At 45.2% G+C, this 26,695-nt stretch overlaps 1 protein-coding gene and 1 long non-coding RNA gene across 3 annotated transcripts in view; one reads left to right on the forward strand and one right to left on the reverse strand.

Annotated features, from left to right (window-relative positions):
- Positions 1-26,695, forward strand: part of SOBP (sine oculis binding protein homolog) — a 172,954-nt gene that overhangs the window by 94,343 nt on the left and 51,916 nt on the right. Inside the window, exon 5 of one of the 2 annotated variants that reach the window (XM_084774446.1) lies at positions 12,962-13,057. The exons of the other annotated variant lie outside the window; for it this stretch is intronic. Coding sequence (XP_084630572.1) covers positions 12,962-13,057 — 96 coding nt within the window. The remainder of the gene's footprint in view (positions 1-12,961; positions 13,058-26,695) is intronic. 2 annotated transcript variants of the gene reach the window in all.
- On the reverse strand, positions 11,355-21,346 carry LOC311593255. The gene is made up of 3 exons (XR_014777636.1): positions 16,906-21,346; positions 14,311-14,821; positions 11,355-11,591 (listed from the first exon to the last, which is right to left on the reverse strand). It is a non-coding gene; the product is annotated as an uncharacterized lncRNA (long non-coding RNA).

Here is a 26,695-nt window from a genome sequence, read left to right on the forward strand (position 1 = left end):
GTGCGTGTTAGCATGCATAGGGCCCCACCCAAAACGTTCTTATGATCCCAAGACAAGATCTGTCATCCCACGAGGCCTGGGAAGGGAATTGTGCCAGGACACTTGGTCACATGTAAATTCTACTTGCCTTTGTTAATAAGGAGAGACTCGTATTAGAAGTGATTTTTATCAAGCAGTAATCCTTAGTCCCCTTTTTACTGTTTTCCAAATCAAACCATAGCAGGTTTTTTTGTTTGTTTGTTTTTTCCGTTTCATAATTAGCCAAGAATCACAGGAAAGAGGCTTTGCGTTCTGGAGTCTGGTGTCCTCAAAAGCATGCCTTGAGAGAACGTGTTTGCCCTCTCACCTTCGAATCCTATAGTAATCTATTTGTGGGATGTGCAAACAAGACTGAAAGAGATTGCTAAGCAGGTCCCTGCCCCCACCTTCAGCTGTCTGTCAACTTCTGGTGATCTTTCCTCGGGGCTCTGTGAAGGGTTTCTGGTAGTGGGCACCACACCTCCAGTCCCTGCCCCCTCTCTCCTCCCATCTGTGTCCCAGCTCCAGGAGAGGCCATTCCTTTCCATTTTGGAGGCAGAAGTGTGGGTCTTGCTCAGCCTGTGTGCCCTGCGCTCCTCCAGCCTCGCACAGCGGTCCTCAGACTCTGAGTAGCTGCTGGTTCCCTTGCTACGCTTCTGCGTGAGCTGTGCTGGGCATCAGAGCGTCACCACGAGCAGGAAAAACCAGTACAAGATTTCCCTCTCCCACAAGGCCCCTGGGGACGTGGATAGCGATCTGTGATTTCTCTGCCTTCTCTCTAGTACAGTCTGCAGCGTTTGCTGCTCATGGTTACCAGGCATCCGTTACTGACTGGACCTGCCGGAGGTCAGCAGCCTGTGCCTGGAGACCCAACACAGCGCAGCCTAGAATCAGCTTTGCCTTCTGAAGCTCTTGAGGCAGGGAGAAGCCACTTTAGTTTGCTCACAGACTTTAGTGAGCTGAAGTCTGTAATGGGCTCAGCACAGTGCCCACCACAGAACAATAGTAAACTATCATTACAATAGTCAAAGGGATGTCTGTGGTGAGTTTTCGTCCTTTGTGTCTGGTCACTGAGGCGGAGGTGGTGGCTTCTCAGTGGACTCTCATCTTGGGGGCCTCTTTCCAGCACCTGAAGTGACTGTGGGCAGTTGAGGTATTAGGGTCCTGAATCCTGCAATAGTTTTAAACCGATAGTGCAAACAGAAAGGGCTGGCTGTTCATGGGGTGGAAGCACATGTTGTTATTCTTAATTTATGACAAGAAGGGACGTGGAAACCCAGGCAGCGTTTTACCTTTCGTTACTTAGGCTCTAATTACAAACAGTACCTCCTTGAAATAAAATTAATAATAATAATAATAATAATAATGTAATATAATATGTATACAATATGTATACCATGTGTATAATATTGTATAATATGTAATTATTATTATTATTATTTTTAAAATAATAAAAAATAATAGAAGTAAGAAGTACTTAAGTTGCCACCTGAAAATAGGCCATAGCTTGATAATCAACTGTGGGCTTCAGTGGGGCCATCTGTAAAGCCCCAGTCAAATTCTGCCTAAATGATTCTCTCCTACTTAAACATGCCACAGCCCCAACTTTTATTACCTTCATGCATCATCTGCAGAGTGGCTGGGACTTGAGATGAGGACCCCAGAGAGTATCACTTGAGCAGAGGTTATTTATGGTGCCTTTCTGCCACCATCTTTACAGTCAGCTCCTCAGAGAGGCTGACTGGCCCTGAGTGTGGAAATGGTAATTTAGGCAGTTTTTCTTCTTTAAGCCTGACGACACCTCCGTTCACAGGTCAAGTGGCACGTGGATTGTAATTGAAGCTGTCAGGAAGACCAGCATGTTTCGGAGTGACATCCGCACTTTGCCCTCTGAAAGACACAGGGGGCAAAGCCAATGGATGTGTCACCCCATCTTTCTCATTTTCTTACATCCACAGACATAAATCACCATATCCCTACATGGTACTCAGAACATTTATGTGCACAACATTCAGTAAAAGCAGAGATTCACTCTAGCCCTGGGTTTTGTCCTGTGTGGTCTGGCTGATTGTGAGTTTGTACAAGCCGCATGTAGTAATCAGTATATTTCTTCCTAAAGAAAACATTTTTAAGAGAAATCATATTTGGGGCAGTGATCAGGGTGAGACAGGGTGGGTCATAGTGAGGCCCCGAACGTCAGGACCAAGGCCATATCTATGGGGGGGGGGAATGGCCCACGATGATGGCCTGGCCAAGTATACAGAACCCAATGTGGGGCCCTAGCGGGGTGCAGACAATGGGAGCTGGTAGAAGAGCAGCAGCCAGCAAAGACCTCGGGGCTTCTGCAAGCCTGCTCTGTCGGTTGGAAGTTCCATGGGGAGGGATGGGCTCAGGGTCAGCCTAGGAACGTAGTCAGCTTTATCGTGTGCAGGCCCTGACGGTGGAGTTACTTTGGTGAGAGAAAGGGGAAAAAAAAGTTGGTAGTGAGAGTGTTGAGACAATTGTGACATCGTGCTTTCGACTAGTGTCTCTACAACTGACCAGTCTTGACCTCAGAATTAGACATGGATTTGTGGAGACCGGTCATTTCATTTCATGACTCGCCTGTGACTGTCCTCATGAGGTCCACCCACTGACTTGTTTCTTCAGGAGTAGAGAGGAACAGGCACTGGCTTAGCCAAGTCCTCTCACAGGTTTTTCCAGTGGCTGCTGCCCCTTTGCCATGAATTGTATGTGCATGACATGGTAGGTACCATGAGGGCTGGGTTCTGCACACATGACCCCACGAGGGCTGGGTTCTGCACACATGACCCAGAGCGAGTGAACTCACCCAGAACCACAATCCAAGCCTCTTGCATTTTTCTCTCACCAGCTGAGCGAATTCACTGTCCACCTGCTGAGGCCTCCATTGCCACGTCTGTCTCCTGGGTATCTCAGATTCAGTGGAGGCCGGTGCTTGGCCTTTGGCTCTCCAAATCATACCCATACCCCCATGAATGGCCGCAGTAAGCTAAGCTTATTTCTCAGAAGTCAGGAGCAGGTACTTGGCATTGCTATTTTATCCAGGAATAACCAGTGTCTTGGTAAACAGATTCGTGTTAGCCCAAATCACAGTCACAACTGTGTTTATCGACCAACTTGCCAGGAATGAGTGAGAGACACCACCGTGACACAGCGCTCTTTGTGGTCCGCTCTGCATGACCCACAGGACTAGAGATCAGTAATGGTACTATCCTAATGCTGGTGGTGCTTTCAGAAACTCACAAAGGAAATTTTGAAAGAGTCTGACCAGCTGAGTGAGTTCCACAGACATGTCTCTCCTGGAATTGAGGGCCCTTGGTGCCATAATTAATGCTTAAACCTGCTTGGAAAGAGCATAAAGACGTGGCTTTAAAGATTAATTTTATAAAGTTCGGAGTTCCTTCTCTCTTAGGCTGTGCAGACGTGCTGGCACACTACCTCACCTCTCTTTCCCCGGATCCCTCACAGACTCCTGTTCTCATTTCTGTTATATCAAACACCCCTCTCTCCTCACTTCCCCTTGGTTCATTCACTCCCGGGACATAAAAACAAAAGAATTCTGAGAATCACACACACACACACATGCACACACGCAATTTAATGACACCAGTGTTCACAAGTTACAACACAGGGACTTCTTAGCTGACAGCACAGGAGAAGCAAACAGCCAGGGTCTGCAGGGTTAGGTTGGAGAGCCAGACTGCCTCCTGGGTGCGCATTCTGATTCTAGTCTTTGTTAACTGATGGCTCCATAATTTGCATCACCTGTCCCTGCCTCAGTTTCCACATAAATACAATAGAGATAATATTAGCTATCTCTGGGGTTTTCTTTTGTGGGGAGATAAATACCTATATTAAATATGTTAATATAGAGGGAAGCAGCCATGAAGACTGGTGTGTGACAGAAGAGCTGTAGGAAAATGCTGGCTGTTCTTAGTGATCTGTGCTAATTTCCAGGGCAGCATCTTCATCTGGAGAGTAGTGTCCTTCCCAATCCCATTTGGGACCAGGCTGCTTCTGGGGGGGAGACATCGTGTAGACATCCGTGACATCTGGATCCCTTTTGAGCCTTGCAGATGGGGTCCTGGAGTCTCCTTGCAGCCCTCGCCTGTTTCATCTTTCCCCTGACTTCTCAGCTCCATCGTGAGGCCTGCACAGAGAGATAGGCGCCCAGCCCCCTTCTGCCCAGTGATTTTCAGAGAACAGGAATAAAAGGACTAACTGCAACGTCTCGATGAGGCCAATTATTTAAGCATTTTCTGGGTGCCAACTGGTAGCAAAGTAGAACCATTTCTGTTTGCCTGCCTTTTGTTTGCCTCTCACAGGTCCCTGGGTAATAGGTGGAAATGAATAGCGAAAAAGCCAAAAGGCAGGCAGTGGGCGGAGGAAGGCTAGGGGGAGGGGGGAAGAGGAGGGGGGAGGAGGAGGGGCGGAAGAGGGCTAGGGGGAGGGGAGCAACCAAGGAGACGGAATAATCCAATGTGGATTAAGGTCCCGATATAATCAGAAACTGCCGGGGTGCGATGGTGGCGCAGCTGTAACAGAGAATAGTGGGAAGGGACCGTGTGCCGAGGCTTACCTGCGGACACTCTGACATAACAGTTCTCACCAAACAAAGACGTTTCAGCGGTTGGACAAAGAACGGGTGAAGATAAAATGCAGAAGGTTCACCTGTCCAATAAAGAGAAAATGGATTTAAAAATAAAAAGTGAGACAGAGGTATTCTGAACCACTCAGGGGCCACCCTGATGACTCCAAAGCCCACTGTTGTAATGTGCTGGGGCAACTGTGATGTATTTCAGTTCATTTGGCAGCTGGGTGTCGTCAGACTGATGCGGGCTCTGTCTTGCTGTAACTGTTGTGCAACCCTGTAGGGCCTCCAAGAAGGGCAGCCATTAATCCGACCCAAGCTAGCCCAGTGCTCGTGTGGCTCTGAGCAATTCTGACCTGACATCTTTAAGATGCTCATGGAAACCATAAACATGATTCAATCCCCATTATCTTCATGTTGCATATTTGTTACCGTTATTCTCTGAAGACTCCAAATTGGATATTAAAAATTTATGATATATATAAAGGTTTACGTGGAGTTTAAAAAAAAAATTACTGCAGCAAAATAAGCCCTTCTCATCCATCAGAGGTGTGCGAGCTGTCAGAGGAGCCTAGAGAGCCATGGTGCTGTCACCGGAGGAGGGGCTGAACTGGGCGACAGCTTCTCCCCCATCGGCATGCTGAATGGGAGTTTAAATACGTTTTGTTAAAAGAACAAAGTAAAACAACTCCACCATGGACTGTCGTCACCGAGCAGATGAAGGGGGTGGGGTGTGTCCACAGCAGTAAGGGGAACTTAGGACGGTTCTGGGTCTGGAGACTGATATTTGGGGGACAGCATGGAGACCGTCCAGGGCAGGTGTCTGGTGCCAGGTAGGAGTGCTCTATCTACCTCTCTGTCAGAGCTGCGTGTGCACACACACAACCCAAACTGCAGAGATCTTTATTTATAAATAGAGAAGGGAAGTAATTAAAAGTAGGGGAAACCAAAATATTGCTGACTATCGGCTTAAAGCACAAGCAGAGGTTAATGAATCCATCTGAGCTGTATTTACAGGTGTCTTAGTCAGGGTTACTATGGCTGTGATGAAACACCGTGACCAAAGAGCCAGCCGGGGAGGACAGGGCTTATCTGGCTCACACTTCCACATGACTGTTCGTCACTGAAGAAAGGCAGGACAGGAACTCAAGCAGGGCAGGAGCCTGGAGGCAAGAGCTGATGCAAGGGCCGTGTGTGTGTGTTTGTGTGTGTGTGTGTGTGTGTGTGTGTGTGTGTGTGTGTGTGTGTGTGTGTTACTAAATGGCTTGCTTCTCCTGGCTTGCTCAACTTGTTTTCTTATAGAAACCAAGACCCTGAGCCTAGGGATGGCACCACCCACAATGGGCTGCATCCTCCCGCTTCCCCATCAATCACTGATTAAGAAAACAAGCCCCACAGGCTTGCCCACAGCCAGACCTTACAGAGGCATTTCCTCAATGGAGACTCCCTCCTCTGATGACTTGACTTTGTGGCAGCCTGACATGAAACCAGGCAGCACACAGGCTGCTCTACAAGCATGGCTAGGCCTTCATATATCCTGTGTGGCCTCTGCCCTCGAAGGGTCAGAAGTCTATGAGGAAGGAAAGACATGAGTCAGAAGCAAGATAAGCTCAAATGAGGCATCCCAGACTAGCCTGGGACACCAGGAAGAGGTGCGATATGGGACCTAAGGAAGAGGATGCCTGGTTGGCTAGTCTGACTCAGGAATGGGTTTTTGGGTGAGAATTTATCAGAAAAGAGTAGCTGTTCTGTCCAGAGGGGAGTAGAAGAGAGAAACGTGGGGCAAAAGTATTGTTTCTCACCATCCCGATGCGCCTGCTGTGGGGCTGAGATCCTGCTGGCTAAGGAGAAGGGACAGATGTAGGGCAGGAGCGCATGGAAAGGGCAGTGGAGATCAGGATCCGAGGCAGGTGGGGCTCAGCAAGGAGAGAGCTCTGGAGGAGCAGGACTGGGTGGCAAAGCCGAGTGTCCCGCCCTGTGGCTGAAGGGCAGCAGTCCATTCATTCGCTTGATCCCTCCACCGAGCCCTTGGAGTAAAGCCAGGCGCTAGACACACCCTGGAGATCTGCAGATTGTAGGTACAGGGACCCCGCTGAATCCTGTGGTCCCAGGGCTCAGGTTAGGATGAGTTCACAGGTGGCATCCTCAGGTTGACATTTTGTCGAGGAGGCTCAATGATGCATAAGAAATGTTCCAGAAGTGGAAAGGAGAGATGGATTCTATTTTTACCTACAGACATGAGGGTAAAGGACAAGAAGCCAGTGGAGGTCACCCGGGGATTTAGTCTGAAGGAGCTGGCCCACTGTATAGCTCAGGGGAGGGCAGGGAGCCACTCTGGAGACCTCCCTATGTTATCCAGTCAAGGGCAGAGCTCCCCGCGGGTCTACCCTACAGCACGTAAAGGCATTCATGGCCTCTAGGAGGCAGTCTGTGGTGCCCATCAATTCTTCCGAGTGTCCTTGATATATAAGGACTTGGTATCAGAAATGGAAGTCAAACTTTCCAAAATGGAGTTCTCATCCGCTTACTATGCATTGGGAAAAGAGGCTTTTATTACTTCTAATTCAAAATCTAAGTTATAAAGTAGGAAATTAATGTTCCCCTTATGTTTCTGTAGTGCTTCATCTCTAAACCCATTCCCACAACTTTGAGATGTACTATTTTTGATGTTCCCAAGTCTGGTACCAACACCACATGTGTGAGCTGACAGCTGCATCTGCCATAGCCCTGGAAGAGCCTGGAAGCGTCTCCATATTTCCCTGCCCCCTAGCTCTGACTCCAGGCAAAACCTTTCCTTATTCTCAAAATAAATGACATCACAGTGACACTGAAGCATATAGACTCCGGTTCACCAGGGAGGTATAATCCCAAATGCTTGTTTTCTTTCTGTTTACACTACAACCATTGAGGCAGAACCATCTCTCTTGTCTGAGGTAGACAAATAGAATTGTTTCTAGAACGTTTCGTATTTTCTAAAGGCATTGTCCAGAAGGAAGAAAGGCTGGTTTTGCTTCAGTATAAACATTGTACCAAGGCTTTTTTTCCCAGAGAAAGAAATGAGTTCTGTGGCGGATGCCTTTAATCAAAGCACTCGGGAGGCAGAGGCAGGCAGATCACTGTGAGTTCCAGGCCAGCCTGGTCTACGAAGTGAGTTTAGGATAGCCAAGGCTACACAGAGAAACCTTGTCTTGAAAAACCAAAAATAAACAAACAAACAAACAACCAAACAAACTAATTAATTAATTAAATTTGTTACATAGGAAATTCAAGATAAAAACAAGTTATTGCTTCATAGAGAAGTGAATGCAGTGTTTAAGGAAGAGGGTTCTGGAGTAGAAAATCATATCATTAGCCAGAGTTACGTCAGCTGGTATTTACTTAAATACTAAGGTGTAGCATGACCACAGATGCATGAGGTTGTACACACACCTACAATCCCAGCTCTTGAGAGAATGTGACAGGGGGACCTTGAGTTTGAAGTCAGCACGAGCTACACAGAAAAACCTTGTGTCAGAAAACAAAAAACAGGGCTGGGAGATGGCTCAGCAGTATGTAGGACACACTGCTCTTGCAGAGACCCAGGGTTCCATTTCCAGCATCCAGGTGTGTGTGTGTGTGTGTGTGTGTGTGTGTGTGTGTGTTGGGGGAGGGACGGGGGTGTCACAGTTGCTTCTAAGTCCAGGTGTGTATGTATATGTGTGCATGAGAACTCGCAGCTACTTCTAAGTCCGGGAGAGAAAGAGAGAGAGAGAGAGAGAGAGAGAGAGAGAGAGAGAGAGAGAGAGAGAGAGTGTGTGTGTGTGTGTGTTGTACACCTCTGACACCTCTGGCTTCTACAGTCACCTGCACTCACCATGAGAATGTGAACACACAGACATGCAAACACACACACACACACACACACACACACAACGAAAAAAACCAAATTAACTCCTTTTTGTATCAAAAAGCACAAGCCCATGTAGAAATCTTACAGGTTTAGTGAGGATTTTTTTTAAACTTTAATAAAAAAAAAAAAGCAACATGTGAAGCTGTCTCAGAACAGTAAGTCACATATGAACCTTTGGCCTGGCAGTCACATTTATCACTACACATCTGTCGTAAAACGCAGCAAAGCAGTCTCCCACTTAGGGTCCCTTTTAGCAGCACATATATCTAGCACATTAGTCTGACTAAAACTGCTGGGAATAAGACACATGGAATGAATTGGTCCTCCATCCTGTGGCTCGATTTTCCTTCACTTCAGACCGTGTCACTCCAGAGCGCAGGCAGACACTGACACTGTCCTCTGGCCCTGAGGGCGCTGAGAGCCTGGTGGGAGGAGGGTGCTCTACTTCTGGTAGCCAATTAGATGTGTATTGTTGGTAGAGAATTTAGTAACAATAACAAAACAGGCTGCAAATCTGTCTGCTTGACCTGCAGTTTTGGAATAATTTCAGCATTCTGCTGGGGCAGTTGGCTTCCTCTGTCTGTACCCCCACCACTGTGTCACTATCTGGTACCCCAAATACAATATATATATATAGGGTAAAGTACAGAAACTAACGTATGAGATTTTAAGATGTTCTAAAATAAATCTACATATAAGATTAGTGGGGCTGCTTGCAGTGTACCCACCATGGCTCCCGGGATGCCCTGGCAATGTCGAGAAAGTGCATTCTTGGAGAGCGTTTACCACATAGTGGTCAAAGATACTGATGGGAGACCCAAGCCTGTCCTGACCTCCACAAAACTGTGCCCTTGTTGGGGAGACAGAAGTCAAGTTAAGAGAGAACATGATGGAGGAAGTGGTCTTGGTTGGAGAGGTGAGGGAAGGCCTTTGCCAGGAAATGGGAGCAGAAACTCTCCGAGTCTATTTGCGCATCAGAAACCAAGAGGCAAACATGGACAAACAAGATGTTTTGCTGATGCGCGCTGGTCTCCTGACCTCTCACTCCTTTAAAGTAAGCACCACGCCAGGGCCACAGCTGCGGAGCATTGCACACAGGGCATCAGTGTCCCGTCAATGCCAGAGGGTGCCCTCCTTAGACTGGGGTTCTTGGATCTGCTAGCACATTGTGCCGCCATCTGAGAGCTTTTTGTTATTTGGTTTTGTTTTATGGATTGAGAAAAAAAAAAAAAACTACACCCTGAACCCTACACTGGGCCAATTAAATTAGATTTGTGGGCAGGGAGATAGTGGGTGTCAGGAGCCCATCTGTTAGCAAACAGAAAACAGCCCAGCCCAGGCGGTTCTAATGTGCAACCATGGTAGAGTTCCTGCCTAATTGAATGCACCTAATTCCACTTAGTAATAATTTAAAATTTCATTTCAAAACTCCATAATGCAAGTGGGGTTGCTTTGGGGAGAGGTGCGTGTTAGTGCACGCGCACACACACACACACACACACACGTAAGGGTGATGGGTCTAGGTTCCTTGGGCGTTGCATGTTCTCCATTCTGTGCCACAAGTGGAAGTGCGGGGAATGGCTAGACAGTGGGAGTTTTCTTCCCTTTTCATGGCTTGATTTATTTGTGTGCGTGCATAGACATGGAGCGGAGGAGCCTTGCCGTGGTGCCTGTGTAGAGGACAGCCTGGGAGTCAGTTCTCTCTTTCCACCATATTGGGTCCTGGGGATTGAACTCAGGCCTCCAGGCTTAGCTTCCTTGTCCACTGAGCCACCTCAGCGGCCCCAGAGGATAGGATTTCTTGGACTCTGGTCAGGCTGAGTGTCTGAAGGAGGGTTGGGAGGTGAACACAATGGCTAAATGGAGAGACACATTTCTGGCTTCTCTATTTCCCGGTGTCCCCAGTCCCCGGGGCCCACTCTCTTTTGTGGCTGCTTAATGAAGCCTTCTAATGATAAGGCGTGGCATGCCACCCAGAAAGCGCACGCTCAAATTCAGATAATGGTACATTTTTTTTTGTTCTTTAAACACAGAACAAGTATTGTGAGCACCTTGCCTCTAAGTGGAATGAATGTATTTTTTTGCCGCTTATGTTTAAAATATCTGTAGGCATCTGGTGTGTATGAATGTGTATACATAGTACATGCATAATAAACATATTCCACCTTATGAATATTTATACACAAGATACATATATATTGAATATAGACATACATATGTAAATAGTAGCCTTCGTAAACGATATGCAAATTGTGCTTCTGAACATATGTATCACAATCCATCAGCAATGTAATAAACCCACCACCAGCTGAGACATATTTTGAGGTGGTATTTTTTTCTCAAGTTGTTTATGATAGGGTCTAGATGTTATCCAGATAGGTGCTATCTTTCATCGGTGGAAGAAAGTCACCGGACATGGAAGCGCTACTTGAAATAAGCGTGGCTCCTTCCTTGAAGAGGCCTGTACCTCACACGGTGACTTAGAACGTTGCTGTGAAGTTAATACTGGTGCCACCCATTCGCATCTCAAAGCCTCCTTCCAGCTCTCTTGGTCTGTGTCCCCAGTGCTACCTCTGTCTGTTAGGGTGTAAAGTGGATCCCCTTGAGTTCCGTCACCCTACACCGTGCTGTCCCTGTGGGGGAGACCTGGTGCAGTGTGAAGGCTCATCACTGGGTTCAGTTGACTGTTCAGCCAGAGGACACAAGGCTCACTTCTTTCTCGGTCACATGCAGCCTATCCTAGAACACATTTTAATTTTACTCAGGCTTTATAGGGGATAACGGCGTAATGAAAAGGCACCACATCCCAGAGATCTTCATAAAAGATATATTAAAAATGAGACCCAAGCAGAGAAATCTCTTTCCGCACAGACTCGTTATAACCCAACCACTCCTGACCGTGTCATTTCCATCTCTCAGTTCCACCTAGAATCCCCGTGATGAGTAGCAGAGACCTTTATTAAACACAAGCGATGCCACTCTCAAACGTGCAGAGTACGGAGTCCTCTTAAAGTGACAGGCTACAGCGTAGCTGGGGAGCTCCGAGTGACACTTGTCAGGGCAGATTTCGCTCTGTCAGAGAAATAGCACGTAAGCATTGTCACTGCTGTGTCACTGACTCTGCTCGCTGCCCCTCCCCCTCCGACCCATATATCATCACAACAGGTAGTTCTCAGCTGTTCCCTTGGTGCCAGACATACATTTTATCTAAAGAGACAGCAGACAGAACTACCTGCTGCTTCCTGTGCGGCTCTCCCTGTGTTTCTCTCCCTTTTTCCTACTTCATTGGGGCTTTTAAAAATCAGCTGGCAGGGCGCCAAGAGCTCATCATTTTAATGCAGTGCAAAATGGAATATGCATAATTATATGCAAGCCATATGTGAGGGAGGCAAGCTCAGCTGTGGGTTTCAGGAGGCCAGGGGGGAGAGAGAGAGAGAGAGACACAGAGAGAGATACAGAGACAGAGACAGAGAGACAGAGAGAGAGTGCGAGCACAGGGCTAAGAGGAAATGTAAGAGGGAGATAGAGGACAAAAGGTGCTAAGAAGAAAGGAGAGAGAAAGGGGGAGGGAGGGAGGGAGGGAGAGAGAGAGAGAGAGAGAGAGAGAGAGAGAGAGAGAGAGAGAGAGAGAGAGAGCACAGTAAGAGGAGGAGAGAATGTCTCCCATGAATGGATTAATGAGTGTGCCTCGGACACGCCCCTTTCACCCACCTCTCCCTCACACCAGCTCCAACCCAGAGCCCAGTGGAGATTAGGGAGAGAAGGATGCAGTGGGTGTTGCTGATGGAGAATGTTAACGCCTCTATGGAAAGGGCAGCTTCCTTAATTGACAGCATAGATCAAAATAACCAGTAACTTTTAATGCAGCTTCTTAATTAAATCAATTTTATTTTTTACTGCATTTGATTGAAGAATCATTGTTCTCGTGAGATCACGGATCCTTTTGGATCCTTATTTAAACATTGAGGGGAATCAATTTAACTCTAATAATATTACAGTTCAAACTATAACTATGCAAATTGCTTTTCTTATGGCCTTGCTATTAGAATTTCTTAAAAATGCATTATCTAGCGGTTGCTTAAGCATGCCAAAAAGTTTAAACACGTATGTATGTCATAGAACCCTGACTTGCTAGGAGTCGTGTCACTGCACCCCTCCGGTGGCGGTGACCTGCAACACCATCAGCTGATTCGGGTTTGCTCTGTGCCATCTGAAACCACAACGAATTCGAGTGTTCAAACTAAACAACACAAAGAAAAACAAATCCCAAATTTTGATACCTAAAAGGCATACTGCGTATTTAAACAAAACTTCTTAATAATGTTGTTATTACCGGATTCCCGTTTGTTTAATGATCTAAGCTGTTATGCTTTTAGCTTTTTTTTTTTTTCTTCCTTCCATTATTTGTAAGTCCCTAAATAGGCCATTATATTTCCCTTCAGGCTAGAGACGAAGATGGACGTGCTGAAAGTTTTCCCCAGCAGCACTATGCTAAGGAAACTCCAAGGCTTGCCTTCAAGAATAACTGCGAACTACTTGTAAGAATTGACACACTTACAACAAGTCTAGAAATGCTACTTTAGCACAGTGGGAACAGTGTTTGCAAGGGTTTGTTCACGGTTGCGTAATTTATGGAATATATATATATATATATATTTTTCTGTGTAGAGTTGTAAGTGCTAATTCTGATATCACTGCCTATTAATGATAAGACCTCAGAGTTGTTTGCGAATCTTCTCTGTCTGGTTTTAGAGCTTGAATGGCCCTATCTTTATTAGCTTGTCTCACATTGTAGTTTATAAGCAGCCACTTGGAGAATGGCTGGTGAAGAGAAAATGACACTTAGATAACATGGAGCTTGGAGAAAACCCCACCCCACCGTCCCACCCTTCCTCCCACGCCCTAAGTGTGTTGCTGTTGTAGCCAACACCCGGTTGCTGAGTTTGCTTCTGTTAGGAGAGATATAGCCCATCTGACACACAGCGCTCCCTTTAGCATTGAAGTCGTTCTCCACTGTCTTGCCAAACCCCATGTCTCTCCCCTGCAGAAGGAGGCAAAGTAGTGACAGGATGGGGTGTGGGGTGGGGGGAGAGGATGTTTACTGTCGAGAGAGGAGAGGGGCATCAGCTGTGATGAAACTCGGTTCCAACGCAAGGTTAATTTGCTGTTCATTTTAGCATTTACAGCGAGACAAGATGAAAAGCAAGCAGGGTTGCCTATTATATTTCTATTAAATGAATCTGTTGGGACCTAACGTTCTTGATTAGCTTTTGAAAGCGAGTGCTCGGCAATGCATTTTCTGTTTACCTAAAGTAAACAGAGAATGAATTGTCGTTTATTTAGAGAGTCAAACACTGCTTTTGAAAAATGCAGCTTTATGAAGAATCTAGTATGTTGTCCCTAAATGTTCTTTTTCTTTTCAATTGCATTAAAGCAAAACATTTGCTCCAACTAAATGAAAACAGGGAAAGAAAATGAAGATGCTTGGTTGTTACGTTTGAGGTAGCTTAATTTCTGTTTGGATTTTTTTGGCCAAATAGTGCAGAGCTTTGCCAGGTCTCTGCATTAGGAATTCCCGAGTGTAACAGCCTTTGGATTTGGCTCTGACACCAGCCGTTCATTAGAAACAAAGTGGCCAGAGAGCAGGAGAAGAGTGAAAAATACAGGCCTTCCCCATGGCGGCTGCAGCAGCTGCGTGTTGACAGAGAGAACCTCCTCCACTCAGCGCAGCAGGCTCCATCACAATAGCCCCACTCAGCCTGTGTGTGTGCGGTGCCCTTGACCGACTAACCTGCAGGCAGACTCGCTGCTCATAAATACATCTGTTCCTATGAAAATGTGACCTCCCTGATGTTGTACTTGAGGGCTCTTACCATCCAGGTCTATTATAGCATTACATATTTCGCAGGACATTTTCACTTTGTGTTTAATGCTTTCTTGGTAGCTGTGGTCATCCAGGCCTGGGGGTTAGAGGAGGAGAGAATTTATGATGCTTTGCTAGCAGAATGCTTTCAGGAGTGGCTTACTTCTCTTTAGGGAGATTATGAAGACCAATATACCATACTTAACTTCCCCTGTGTATTGGAAAAGTTAATGAACTTGAGAGTATTCTGAAGAAAACCATTTTTTTTTAAAAAAAAATGTGAACATCGTTTCCAGATACCTTTAGAGGAAATAAATGCATTTCATTGCCTGGCTTACAGCAGTACTGTCTTGCCAGTAGTTTTGAGAGGTTTGGGGCAATCTTCATCGCAGATGCTGGTAGAAATGCTTTACTTTGTTCCGCATACTTTCCTATGATTCTAAAAAAGGAAGAAGACTGAAACACAAGTAGCCCTATTTCTCTAAGAAGAACATTTAAAAAAAACTATTTTGCCAGATGCAAGAAAAGCAGTGTGTTTCGCTGTTGGGAAGGCCTGACCAGTTCTGCTTTTTTTTCCCCCCAAAAGAATTGTTCATTCGTAAGAGAGAAATAGGAGTTCCTTGAAGTTTCCTTACTACAGCTTCAAGCAGAGTTTTAAAGACTCTAATAGGGAGGATTGCACAGTTTACTCCAAAGCGCCTTTTTAGTTTAAGGCTGGTTCTGGCATCTTCTTCCATGGCTAGCTGCAGCCCCAGAAGCAGCCAGCTGGAATACTGTGAGGAAAGTGCTGAGAGCAGAGAGGGCTTTGGAGTTCCCAGGTGGTCAGGAGTGCACAGCTGGAAGGCTTGTCCCCTGGGCCACAGGAACTGACAGAAAAGGGGCCTAGGCCACGTAGACAGGACATTGGCTCTGCGTTATTGATGGTCGGTTGTCTGTCTCTGTGCCTCTCCCCGGCCCATGCTTCTTGGAAGAGGCAAGGATATTTAGTAACTTACAAAAAAGCAAAGCAAAATCAATGCCTGGAGTGCACAAGTGCATATAGTCAGAAGGCACCAACAAAGAACGCAATGGTACAGTTCCCGGATGGTATTGACTTTTCTGTTTACATTCCAAACTGTGACGTGTGCCTTCACACTAATGTACTATACGCACGACTAGATATTTCACTTGGTGGCCAAGATTCTTTTGTTGGTGGTAACATAGTGGTTTCCTTGTGGTTTTTAAATTAATTTTGGAAATCCAAGGCTATAAAGACCGATGATTAGATGAACAAGTCCTGTATGATGGGCACAGTTCAGTGTGGCCACCTAGCTCTCCATAGGCAGGTGTGTGTGTGTGTGTGTGTGTGTGTGTGTGTGTGTGTGTGTGTGTGTGTGTATGTGAAAGAGGGGAAAGACAACTTTGAGTAAAAGAAAGTGTAGGGGATTGGTGCCATCTTAACACTAATGGCAACATAGCATTCAAGAGCCGAGAAGGAGAACAGTTAGAGCCAACCATGGTATCCAGCACCTGCCCCAAATTCCAACTCCATTGTCAGCCCCTTTATGATCATTAAGTTTCTCCTTGGAGAAACAAGCTTGGGACTGCAAGCCTTCTTATCACCCCTAATAAGATGCTCATTCAGCGGGTGAGACTGACTGTAGGAGCTACAGTTGAGAGAAAATCCTTAAGGATATTTTGAGTTCATATTTTCTCATTAGCCAGTTCCTTGTTAGTTCTCATGATTTGGCTGGGCAAAAACTCTTGTAGAAATAGAATGTGCAATTGGGCCTCGGAAGGAGAAGACTTACAAGTAGAACAAGTTGTTGAAAGGTTTGGAGAACAGGAGAAAGTGAAGAGACAAGGGAGTTGACATCTCTGGGTGTGTGTGTGTGTGTGTGTGTGTGTGTGTGTGTGTGTGTGTGTGTGAATCTTGGTGTGTGTCTATGTGCCTGTGCCTATCTTGGTGTGTGTGTCTGTGTGTTTGTGTATGTCTGTGTCCATCTTGATTTGTGTCTGTGTGCCCGGGTCCATCTTGGTATGTGTGTCTGTGTGTTTCTGTGTGTCTGTGTCCATCTTGCTGTGTGTCTATCTTGTGTGTGTATGTGTCTGTCTGTGTGTGTATGTCTATCTTGGTGTGTGTCTGTATGTCTGTGACCATTTTGGTGTGTGGGTGTGTGCGTGTGTGCGCGCGCGCGCACGTGTGCTGTGTGTTTGTTGTCTTGAGGCTCACTGATTAGGCAGGGCAGGTTGGCCAGTGAGCCTCAGGTATTCTCTGCATCCCCAGAGCTGAGATTCCTGGTTAGAAAGCGAGCAAGTGTAGGAAGCCCTGAGAGGGACAGAAGAGGAAGAAGTGCAGGGCAAAGTCAGCTCATTCAGCTTGTTCAGCTTGACGTCAACTTCCGGAATCATCACCCGGAGTCTGAATCTCTGTGGCTACTCCCTCGAGCTGGTAGAGTGAGGGTTGTGAAGGGGAGGGAGGGAGCCCACAGCTGGGAGGCAAAATAAAAATAGCATGGGAAAGAATTCTTTCTGGTCACTTACAATGCCAGCGAAGGGAAAAGATGAAAACTATTCCTGTGTTGTGGCCTCATCAACAGAGGTGATGGGGAGAGGAGCTGAGCTGACTGTTCTATCTTGGTTCCTTCGGGAGGCAGGCAGGTGGGTTAGAAGGTGTACACGGCGTTCTCCGGCTTCAGAAATGCCTGTGTCAGAACAGCGCTCAGCTCACAAGCATCTTCTGTGCACCACACTAGATTAGCAGATAGAGACATGGGATAGGAAAAGGTTACTGTCTGTGCCTAGAGTGCACTGTTCACTAGGAGACCCAGGCATACCCAGCATGGCAGTTGTTAAGTATGTGGGCTCTTGGGTAAAAAAGGCAAGTTTGCCCCGTAGATGTAAAGGTGTAAAATAATTATGACATCATAGTAGACCCAGGGTTTATCTCTTGGGCTTCTCCGGGTTTATAATCTTCACCCACAAAGCCTCAGAGGAGACTGTAAAGACCGGACACAACGGTGGAGCTAGTGTCCCTGGTGTCGGTACAGATTTGCTGTGCAATTGTGATTCTTCTGATTGTCATGGTTGTTATCGCTGTATAGTAAATAAGCCATGTCCTGAAAGAGCGCTGGGAAAGTTCCGGTGTGTGAAAGAGGATGAGATTCTTGTGCACTGAATGGGAGATGCTTTTGATGCCTTGATGGATGTTGATTTATAGGAGTCAGTGTGTAAGGGAGCAGGTGTAGTGAGCAGAGGGGAGGCAGGGTGGTAGGCAAGTACAGGCCCTGTATCCTGTACCGTGTGTCACATCTCAGTTAGCCAAGCATGGAGGGCGTGAAGACCAAGGAGATGGCCGATAGGTAGGTCTGTGGAGGAGTCCTCTTACCTGACCACACTTATGGGGCATTAATAGTTCTACCTCATGGGAATTCCTAGTGTTTCTATAGATTAAAATTTACTATGGGAAGTTTCCAATGTTCAACACTACGTGAGTCATTCATGTACCCCATGTGCTTTATCCCAGCTCAACCACTCACCAACTAGAGACTAATCTTGCGTACTTGCCCCCTTTCTCTTGATTTATTATTATTATTACTATTATTATTGTTGTTGTTGTTATTAATTAACTAATAATATTGTTATTAATCGAAATAGAATTACATTGCTTTCCCCTTCTCATTTCTCTCTTTAGCCCTTCCTATGTATCCCCTACAACTACTCCATGCTCCCTTCAAGTTGATAACCTCTTTTTCTTTGATTATTATAGTTATAAACACACACACACACACACACACACACACACACACACAACCTGCTATGTCTCTCTTTGTTGTGTGTATGTATATGGTTTCAGGGCTGACCACTGTTACTCTACACTGGACTGCCAATCAGGGAGCTTATCCCCAGGAGAAGCTAATTCACCTCCCTGCAGTCATTAGTTCCCTGTGGTTCCTTGTCTAGGGGTGGAACACTGTGGAAACTTCCCGTTCCTCAGTGGAATGCCCACGGCCATAACCACTGTGCTGATCTTATTGGTGCAGCCATTTCTAGGAGAGACTGTTTCACGGAGAGCTTCTTGCTATTTTGGCTCTTACAACCTCCTGCCTCCTCTTCCTCAATGATTCCCGAGCCCTGAATGTAGGGGCTTTGATGTCAATGCGTCCCTTGCAGCTGGGCCCCTCACTACCCGCTGATCTCTGCGTTGCGTCTAGTTGCGGTTTCCTGTGATGGTCCTCATTTGCTTCTGTGATGAAGGGTGGTAGCTACCCTTGTCTGTGGGCGTAAGGATGAGAGTTAGAACACAGCTAAGTATTTAGTAGGGAACTCTGCTGGTCTGGCAAAGTGGAGGGAGATTCTTTTCTAAGGTACGGCTCCCCTCCTATTGAGTGGGGCTGTTGGTTTTCACCAACACGTGAGTGCCACTTACAGCACCTTTATACATATCTGGCCAGGCTGGTCACTGTCATAGGTGTTGCAGCTGGCTGGACTACGAATTGCTTCCCTCCCTTCACAGCTTGCACAGTATTTTCCAGAACCATGAATGCTAGACCACAGGAAAGGGACTTTCGGATGAGGCCTAACTCCAGTCATTTAGTGTACTAAGTGTGCCATATTTTCAGCAACAGGGGCCTATCCTCAAGCCCTTAGAGGCAGCTAGGAGCTACATTGATAGTCTGTATTGTTCTGGGAGTCACCTGGACCACCCTGATCAACTATTCAGAAGGAAGTTTCTTGTACCTGGTACAGGAAGTTTATAGTGAGTCTATAGTTCTTGTAAAGACCATTGTCAACTCAAGTGGCTTAACTTCCTTCAAGTGTGTGTGTGTGTGTGTGTGCATACGTGCATACCCTCACTGTGTGTAATTTTAAGTAAATATAAGCTAACATGAGTCCATGAGACCTTATCAGACAGCACTGGTATTATTTGTTCCTTATCCCTCCTTTTCCTATGTTCACTTCCCTCCCTCCCTCCTCCTCAGTTGGGGGCCTCCCCTTTTTCCATTTTCCATGTTTCATTACCTGTATCCTGCTGTTCCCTCTCACACACACCTCACCCTGCCTGTGGTCCCTCTGTGCTTTTCTGGTTTCTGTGGTTACCCCGTAATGTACACTCACTGAAACTTTGAAGCTAGGAACCGCAGATGAGTGAGAACATGGGATGTTTGTCTTTTGGGGTCTGGGTACCTCACTCAGCATAGTCTTTCCTAGGTTCATCCACTGACCTGCAAATTTCAGTTTTCTTCATAGCTGACTAGTATTCCATTGGGTACATGCACTGTCTTTTCAATATCCACTCATCTGTCAAAGGACATTTGGATTGTGTTCATTTCTTGCCTATTGTGACTCAGTGGCCGTGAACGCTTCTGGCCAAGTGTCTGTGGAATAGGATGCTGAGTCCGTTGGGCACGTGCAAAGGAGTGGTTTTCGCTGTGTAGTCTGTGCATTCCCCCATACAGATTCCCAGAGTGGCTGCGTCAATTTGCATCCTCACAGACAGCGAACGAATGTTTTTCTCTTTCTCCACAACCTTTGCCAGCATCTATTGTCAGCTGTTTCGTTGATCTTAGCCATTCTGACAGGGGTGAGACGAAATCTTGAAATTGTTTTGTGTTTCCCTAGTTGCTAGGGATTAAGCACTTCTTGAGGTATTTCTTAGCCATTTTTATTTCTTTTATTCAGAAGCCACTGTTTACATTCCCTAGCCCATTTTTAATTAGGTCTTTCTCCTGGAGTATTATGGAGCATATGAGCTTTCTTCTTCAATGGGGAGGTTTTGTTTTTTTGCTTTTGGTAAAGGTTTTAGTGTGCATCTTCCCTGGTTGGGAATACTGCATTGATGCTAATTAAGACAGGAGCTGGAAGCTTTGGAGCTATTCACACATAAGACAAATGATGCTTGCTTGTGTGCTGTGCTGTTTCCTCCCTGCTGGTACAACCTTGTATGCCTTGGTCAGGGAGGCTATGTTTTTTAAAGTCCTAAAGATGAAGTATATATACACCCCAGTGCTAGGAATGGCTTGAATCTTTGCTATCAGGCCTCTAGTTCTACATGTATTTGTTTTAAAATAAGACCAACTTCCATTGCAACCTAGTGCACCAGTACCTGCCAGCGCCATGGCAGCGATGAAGGGTCATTCTGTTCTTGTAGCCATGTATTGGATTTGTCATGCCATTGCTAGGACCACTTTATCATGAACTCACAATAAGAACCATTAAAATGGGATAGCAACTGCCACACTTCACTTGGAACCTAATCAGCTTTTCAAAAATAGTTACAAGTGACGAAAGTCCTTCTCCCTGATGCTGTTGTTCTAACCAAGGCCACGTGTGACACCCACTGGATTTGAATGTACAGATTGTTGCTTTAATGTTACAGCTGAGCTACACAAGCACCAAAAGTTGATCCGTATGATATTCCTACTGAAGCAAATAAGACATCATCGGACATATATAATGCGTAGCATACTGTGTACCAGTTTCCTAAGTTAGTGACTGCAACAGCGCTGAAAAGTAGAATGGCCCAAGAAACGCCAGGCACTGATTGATTGCTATCCAGAGAGAGCTGTCCTATCTCACCATCTTTCTACGCATCTTCTAGATCCCTCTAGTCTTGAACTTACATCTATGTTTCCATAGGATTCTAAGCTGGCTTTCAGACAAACACAAGACCTTCTGGAAATTATGCAATGGTCTTAAACTCAGCAAGGTACAGCTCTGATAAGGGTGGTCCATTTGCGCTCTCTGGCAAGCCCATCTTGATTCTACACAGGCTGAGGGGGTGTAGAGTCAAGCTCTCCTGTGTCTTCTGTCCATTCCTCTGCTGTCTCCTGAGTGGTGGCCTCCGTTTTTGTTCTCTGACTTTGTCAAAAGGTCTTTGGGCTCCTCTCGCTGCTGTGGTCTTGTGGTTCAAGACCATTTTCCCTCCTGCACAAACATCCCCCAGACCACACTGGACCTCCTCTCTCCTCCCACCTGTACAAACCAGATCTTAAGTCTCCTTTTAGTTCTTTGTATTTGGAGAAGAAGCCACGTGGGGATGGGCCAGAGCTGCCAGCTCCTGCTCGCATCCCGAGGCTTTGGGGCATGTGGGTGCCTTGATTTTATCTGAGGCCCTGGTTGCCGGAGAGCTCTCCTCTTCTGAAGCTTGAAGGAAACCTTTGCCCTTCTGGTTTCAAGGCAGCTGCATGAAAAGATCCGAAGCATATATAAATTATGTAGACTTGGGACGCTAACAGAATATCTGTAAACATATACATATATATGACATAAAATTTGGAAATATGAGAATCTAATGTATATATAAGTTCTAAGTCTCCTTTTGAAGATCTTTTTACCTTTTTTTATCACTAAGGTCAATGGTTTTATTAATTTTTAATTATGTGTGTATATGTGGGTGTGTGCAGGCTAGTGCAGGTGCCTTAAGAGTCCAGATGAGAGGGTCTGATGCGCTGGAGCTGGAGTTACCAGCAGATATGGGTGCTAGCAACCAAAACTTGGGTCCTCTGCAAGATCGGTGTGTGTGCCCTTCACCCTGGAACCGTCTCTTCAGCCCACTAAGGCCAGTTTAGGCTTTAACTACCATTATTTTTTTGTCAGAGGTGGTTTTTGTTGTGACAGGGTTTCTCTATGTAATCCTGGCTGTCCTAGAACTCACCCTATAGACCATGCTGGCCTTAAACTCAAAGATCCACCTGCCTTTGGCTCCCAAATGCTGGGACTAAAGGTGTGCGCCACCACTGCCCGGCCAACTACCATGAGTTTAATTGCTAGACTGCATCAATTCCTAAAGTAACAGAGCGAATTTGCCTCTAACATTTTATAGGAAACCATAAAACAACTATGAAATAAACTAAGGATATCAAACAGGATGTCCATTTATCAATATAAAAGTGCACAGCTAACAGCCAGAACTCAATCAATCACATTTTTTTTTTGTCATGTACCTGGTTTCTACTTAGAAGAAAAAGCTAATGAGGGCCTATTGTAGGAATATATATATATATATATATACATATATATATATATATATATATATATATATATATATATATATATATATATATATACCAGAGTTGAAAAAATGGCATGTGAGTAATAAAGGAGACAAAAACGGAAGTCAGGGATGTTAAGGCGGTGAGAGCCAGTTGACCAGGAAAGAGGAAGATAGATGGTGAAGCTGCAGACAAGCCGGTGCAGGAAAGCGAGAGCCATCAAAATAATGTCGGTCCCTTGCATTTGGCAGTGGATTTGTTTGTTTGTTTCACGTCCTGCTGTTGCAGCCCGGAGCATCGTGGGTTGTGGAGAGCCCTCTTGTCTGCCTTCCACACAGCCCCTATTTCCTGTTGCATGGTTGAGTGTGTTCAGGAATGGAGCCACTTAGAGAGGACATTTTCCTCGGTTTTTCACGGGCTCTCCTGGCTGAGAGCTCGGTGAGGCAGCAGAGTTGTCTGTTGTCTGTCTTGTTCATCTCCGGACCTCCGGGACCGTGCTTGCCTCACGCATTTTTTTTAATTCTGAGCCCGCTCTTCCCCCGCCCCCATGCACGCAAACACACACACACACACACACACACACACACACACACACACACACACACTATGATTTTAACAACTCAAAAATGGGAGTCCCATATTACAATTGATGACCTGTCGTTGTTTAACTGGCAGTGCTTTCTCCCTTGAGGTATTAAAATAATGGCGTCTTAACAGCCCGTGGTGATAGAGACTCGGTGAACTGTGAAGCGGCTGCTCAGGGGTTATTTGTTGAGTGAGCGCCTGCGCTAGCCCACATCCCTGGTTCTAGTCCCGAGAAAAATGAGATGCCCAAAAGTTAGTTCCGGATTGTATCTGCTGAGGTGGAGATGGCAGGGTGGGGCGAGGTGGCCCCGGATTACCCTGGCCTGGCACATTACTGAGATAAACTTGACCACAACGCGATCCGTAGAAAGCTTTGCAAGAAACAAAATGTTGAACTAGTTAAAACAGACCCCAGTTAAGCTGGCTTTAAAATAATAAACAGTACTTTTTGCCTTAATTATCCAGAAAGTTGTGCGTTCGTTAATATTCTATGGAGATGATTTAGAAAAGTAGCCGTGTTCTTTTCTTCCGTGCCTTTCAGAGTAGCGTAGAGGGCATGATATTTTGTAAATTAAGATGCCCCACCCCCATCATCCCGGGCAGCGTTCTTTAGAGATGATCCGAATTACATAAGAGACAAAGTCCACAGGTGTGTTTCCTGCATCTGAATGTTATGACTACACTTTGTGCCATGTTATATTGTGGATAAAGTTCGGTAAAGCTCTCTGGCATTTTTGGTACCCACATCTCATGGTGTGGGCTCATTTGAAAGGAAAATTCAAATCTAAACTTGATTCTAACATGGCTTGATAAACGTAAAAGGCATTACCAGTGACGTAAATACCACTTTTGGATTAGAGAAATATTTGTGTATTTGCTAGGTGGCTTCAAATTTGAAAATGAGCAATACCAGTGCATAGATATATAAAACATAAAATATGAAGGCAAAATTATGCATCCTGGGCAGAAATGTGGCTATGTACATAAAGAAACATGAAAGCAAATGAAGACATTATTCAAGTGTTTCTGAGCCTATGGCATTCAACTCATATCAAACAGTTATCTAGCGTTTTTCTCAACTAATTTAATGTTTACATATGAATACATAAAAATAAATAACATGGAAAAATCAAGTTGTAATGAAATTTTTATCTTCATTTTTTTTCTTTAGCCTTCATGCATTTTGATTTTTAAGCAGTGTCTGACTGTCATCTAATCAGCCAAGTTGAAAATTGAGCTGCATCAATGGAGACAGTCAGTCTTGATAATTCAAACCAAAAATACCTTCTCTCCAGGGATGTGGTCTCCCTGGTTTATTTTGTCTGAATAGTTTCTTATGCCTCTAATTTATTCTTTTGTACATGCAGCATGGAAAGAGGACCTATTATGCAATTCAGTGTCTATGCAGATTTCACGACCTTAAAAATCTGTATATTTAATGTTATGGACATATCTCAGAAGTGGAATTAATATAAGAATAAGGGCATGTGTGTGTGTGTGTGTGTGTGTGTGTGTGTGAGAGAGAGAGAGAGAGAGAGAGAGAGAGAGAGAGAGAGAGAGAGAGAATTTGAAGATGTTTGTCTTTCAATGAAATGTATTTATTGGATACCTTATTGGCAGCCTACTGCTGCCCCAGTGTAGTAGGCATAGATCAAACTATAAATTTAAACTATATTTGAATATATTCAAGTGTGTTGTAAATTTTCAGGGTGCTTTGGGGACAACACACACACACACACACACACACACACACACACACACACACACACCATGAAGTAAAGGGTCACCTAATTAGAAACAATGGGTTGGACTTATTAAGAAAGGTAGGTTCCCCAGAACAGATGAAACCTGAGGGTTTCCTTAGAGGGTGGGTGGCAAGGCACAAGCATGCCTGAGAGGATGTAAAGCGATGGTGAGAGCAGGCACATCATGCATGTGGGAGGGGGAGCAGGTGGGGTCTGCCTGGGCTGGTACCCTTCTGTAAGTGAGAACAGAATTTCCCTGATAGTGCATTTTCAGAAGCTTGAGAGCAAAGCAGCCAGTGTTACATTTGTCTTTTAGGTGGCAGGGTCTGTATTAGGTATCTGAGCCAGGAATTATTCTTATGAAAGAATGCTTCCCCAGATTGAAAGGCAAATGGGGGAAACTTCTAGAAGGTGGGCAAAAACAGTCCAGGCACACTGCGATGAAAACAAAGACTTCTCACAGATGGAAGGTGAGAAAGAGACCCTGCAAACGACTGTCCAAAAATCTCAGCCGTCAAATTCTTCTGACTTCCTTAGCATATGCAGACAACTTATCGGGCCAATTGTTTCATAAGCTTAACTTTTTTTTTGTTTTTGTTTTTTGAGACAATTTCTCTGTATAACCTTGGCTGTCCTGGACTTGCTTTGTAGACCAGGCTGGCCTCGAACTCACAGAAATCCATCTGCTTCTACCTTCCCTGAGTGTTGGGATTATAGGTGTGTGACACTGTGCCCGGCTATTAGCTTAAAAATTTGAACATCAGCCTTATTGAGTCACTAGTTGTGTCTAGTGAAGAAAATATGATAAAAAAAAAATAAAAGGAGGAAACTGAAGTTTAAGACTATTTCTGATCTAGGGAAATTCTGGAGTCTCTGTGATTTAAACTGTACAAATATAAACTAGGAAGAAAAGGTCCCAACCTTGAGTGACTTCCTCCCCAAGGCCACAGCCATCTCGTCCCTCTGAAAACTGCTTACGGGCATCCAGCATGCACACTCTGGTGGCTCAGACTTTACGCTGGCCGTGGGGCTTGTTGGCTTTGGAGCATTGGGACGGTCCATTTCTACACCTGTCAAGGGATGCTAACTGTACTGGCCATTTAGGGTCGCTGTAAATGTTAGCTAAGATAATAAGTAATAAGTGTTTGCATATGGTGTTCAGTAAAAGGAACAACCCCTCTTTAAACCCAACTTCTGAGAGAAAGAGTGAAATAATGAATAGAATTCACAAGCCCTTTAGAATTTGTTCTTAAACACAGCAAGAAAAATGGCAGGGAATGGGCATCAAGATGGCATGGCTTGTAAAGGCACCCGATGCCAAGCCGGATGCCCTGCGCTAGATTTCTGGGACACACACTCGTAGGAGAAAGGCAACTCCCACACATGGTCTTCTGATCTCTGCATGTGAGCTGGGCCAAGTGCACATTCCCTCTGCAAATAAAATTGTTTTTTTCTTTTTTTAAATGGCAAAAGACTCAAGAGACACTGCTTTGCTTGCATGAGGTTAGTGTGTTTTTACATCTGGTACTGTGTACGTGATGGCTCTAGATGAAGAGACAATGTCCAGCCAATAATGTCTCTGAAACATTTCAAAGTCTTCATATGATAAAAACATGGTGTCGAATTTTCTGGGTTTACAACGTAGGACATGGCACTAACATAAAATGATTTTTGAGAGAGAAAACGAAAACCGAGCTCACAAAAGAGAATTTGTTAGTTGATCCCTCAGCTAGGATTTCTTGTGTTACCACATTCATAAATTATTCTAATAACCTGACAAATTCCTTTTGAAAGTGAACAAATAATTGAGGTTTTTAGTATCTTCCCCCCTCCTCTTTTTTTATTCCTGATAATGTTCAAACACATGTATTAGGTATTTCGTGATTGACAGTGAATCAGAAATCCAAAATAATTCAAGAGAAATGTCACAGAGTGAACTTGTTTAAGCTTAGAAGTAACCGCAGCTTCCTTGATCAGGGCTCCTCCTCTTTAGTTTTTATTTGACCTTTT

Source organism: Acomys minous (assembly GCF_964271855.1).
Source record: "Acomys minous genome assembly, chromosome: 3".
In the NCBI taxonomy this organism is placed as follows: domain Eukaryota; kingdom Metazoa; phylum Chordata; class Mammalia; order Rodentia; family Muridae; genus Acomys; species Acomys minous.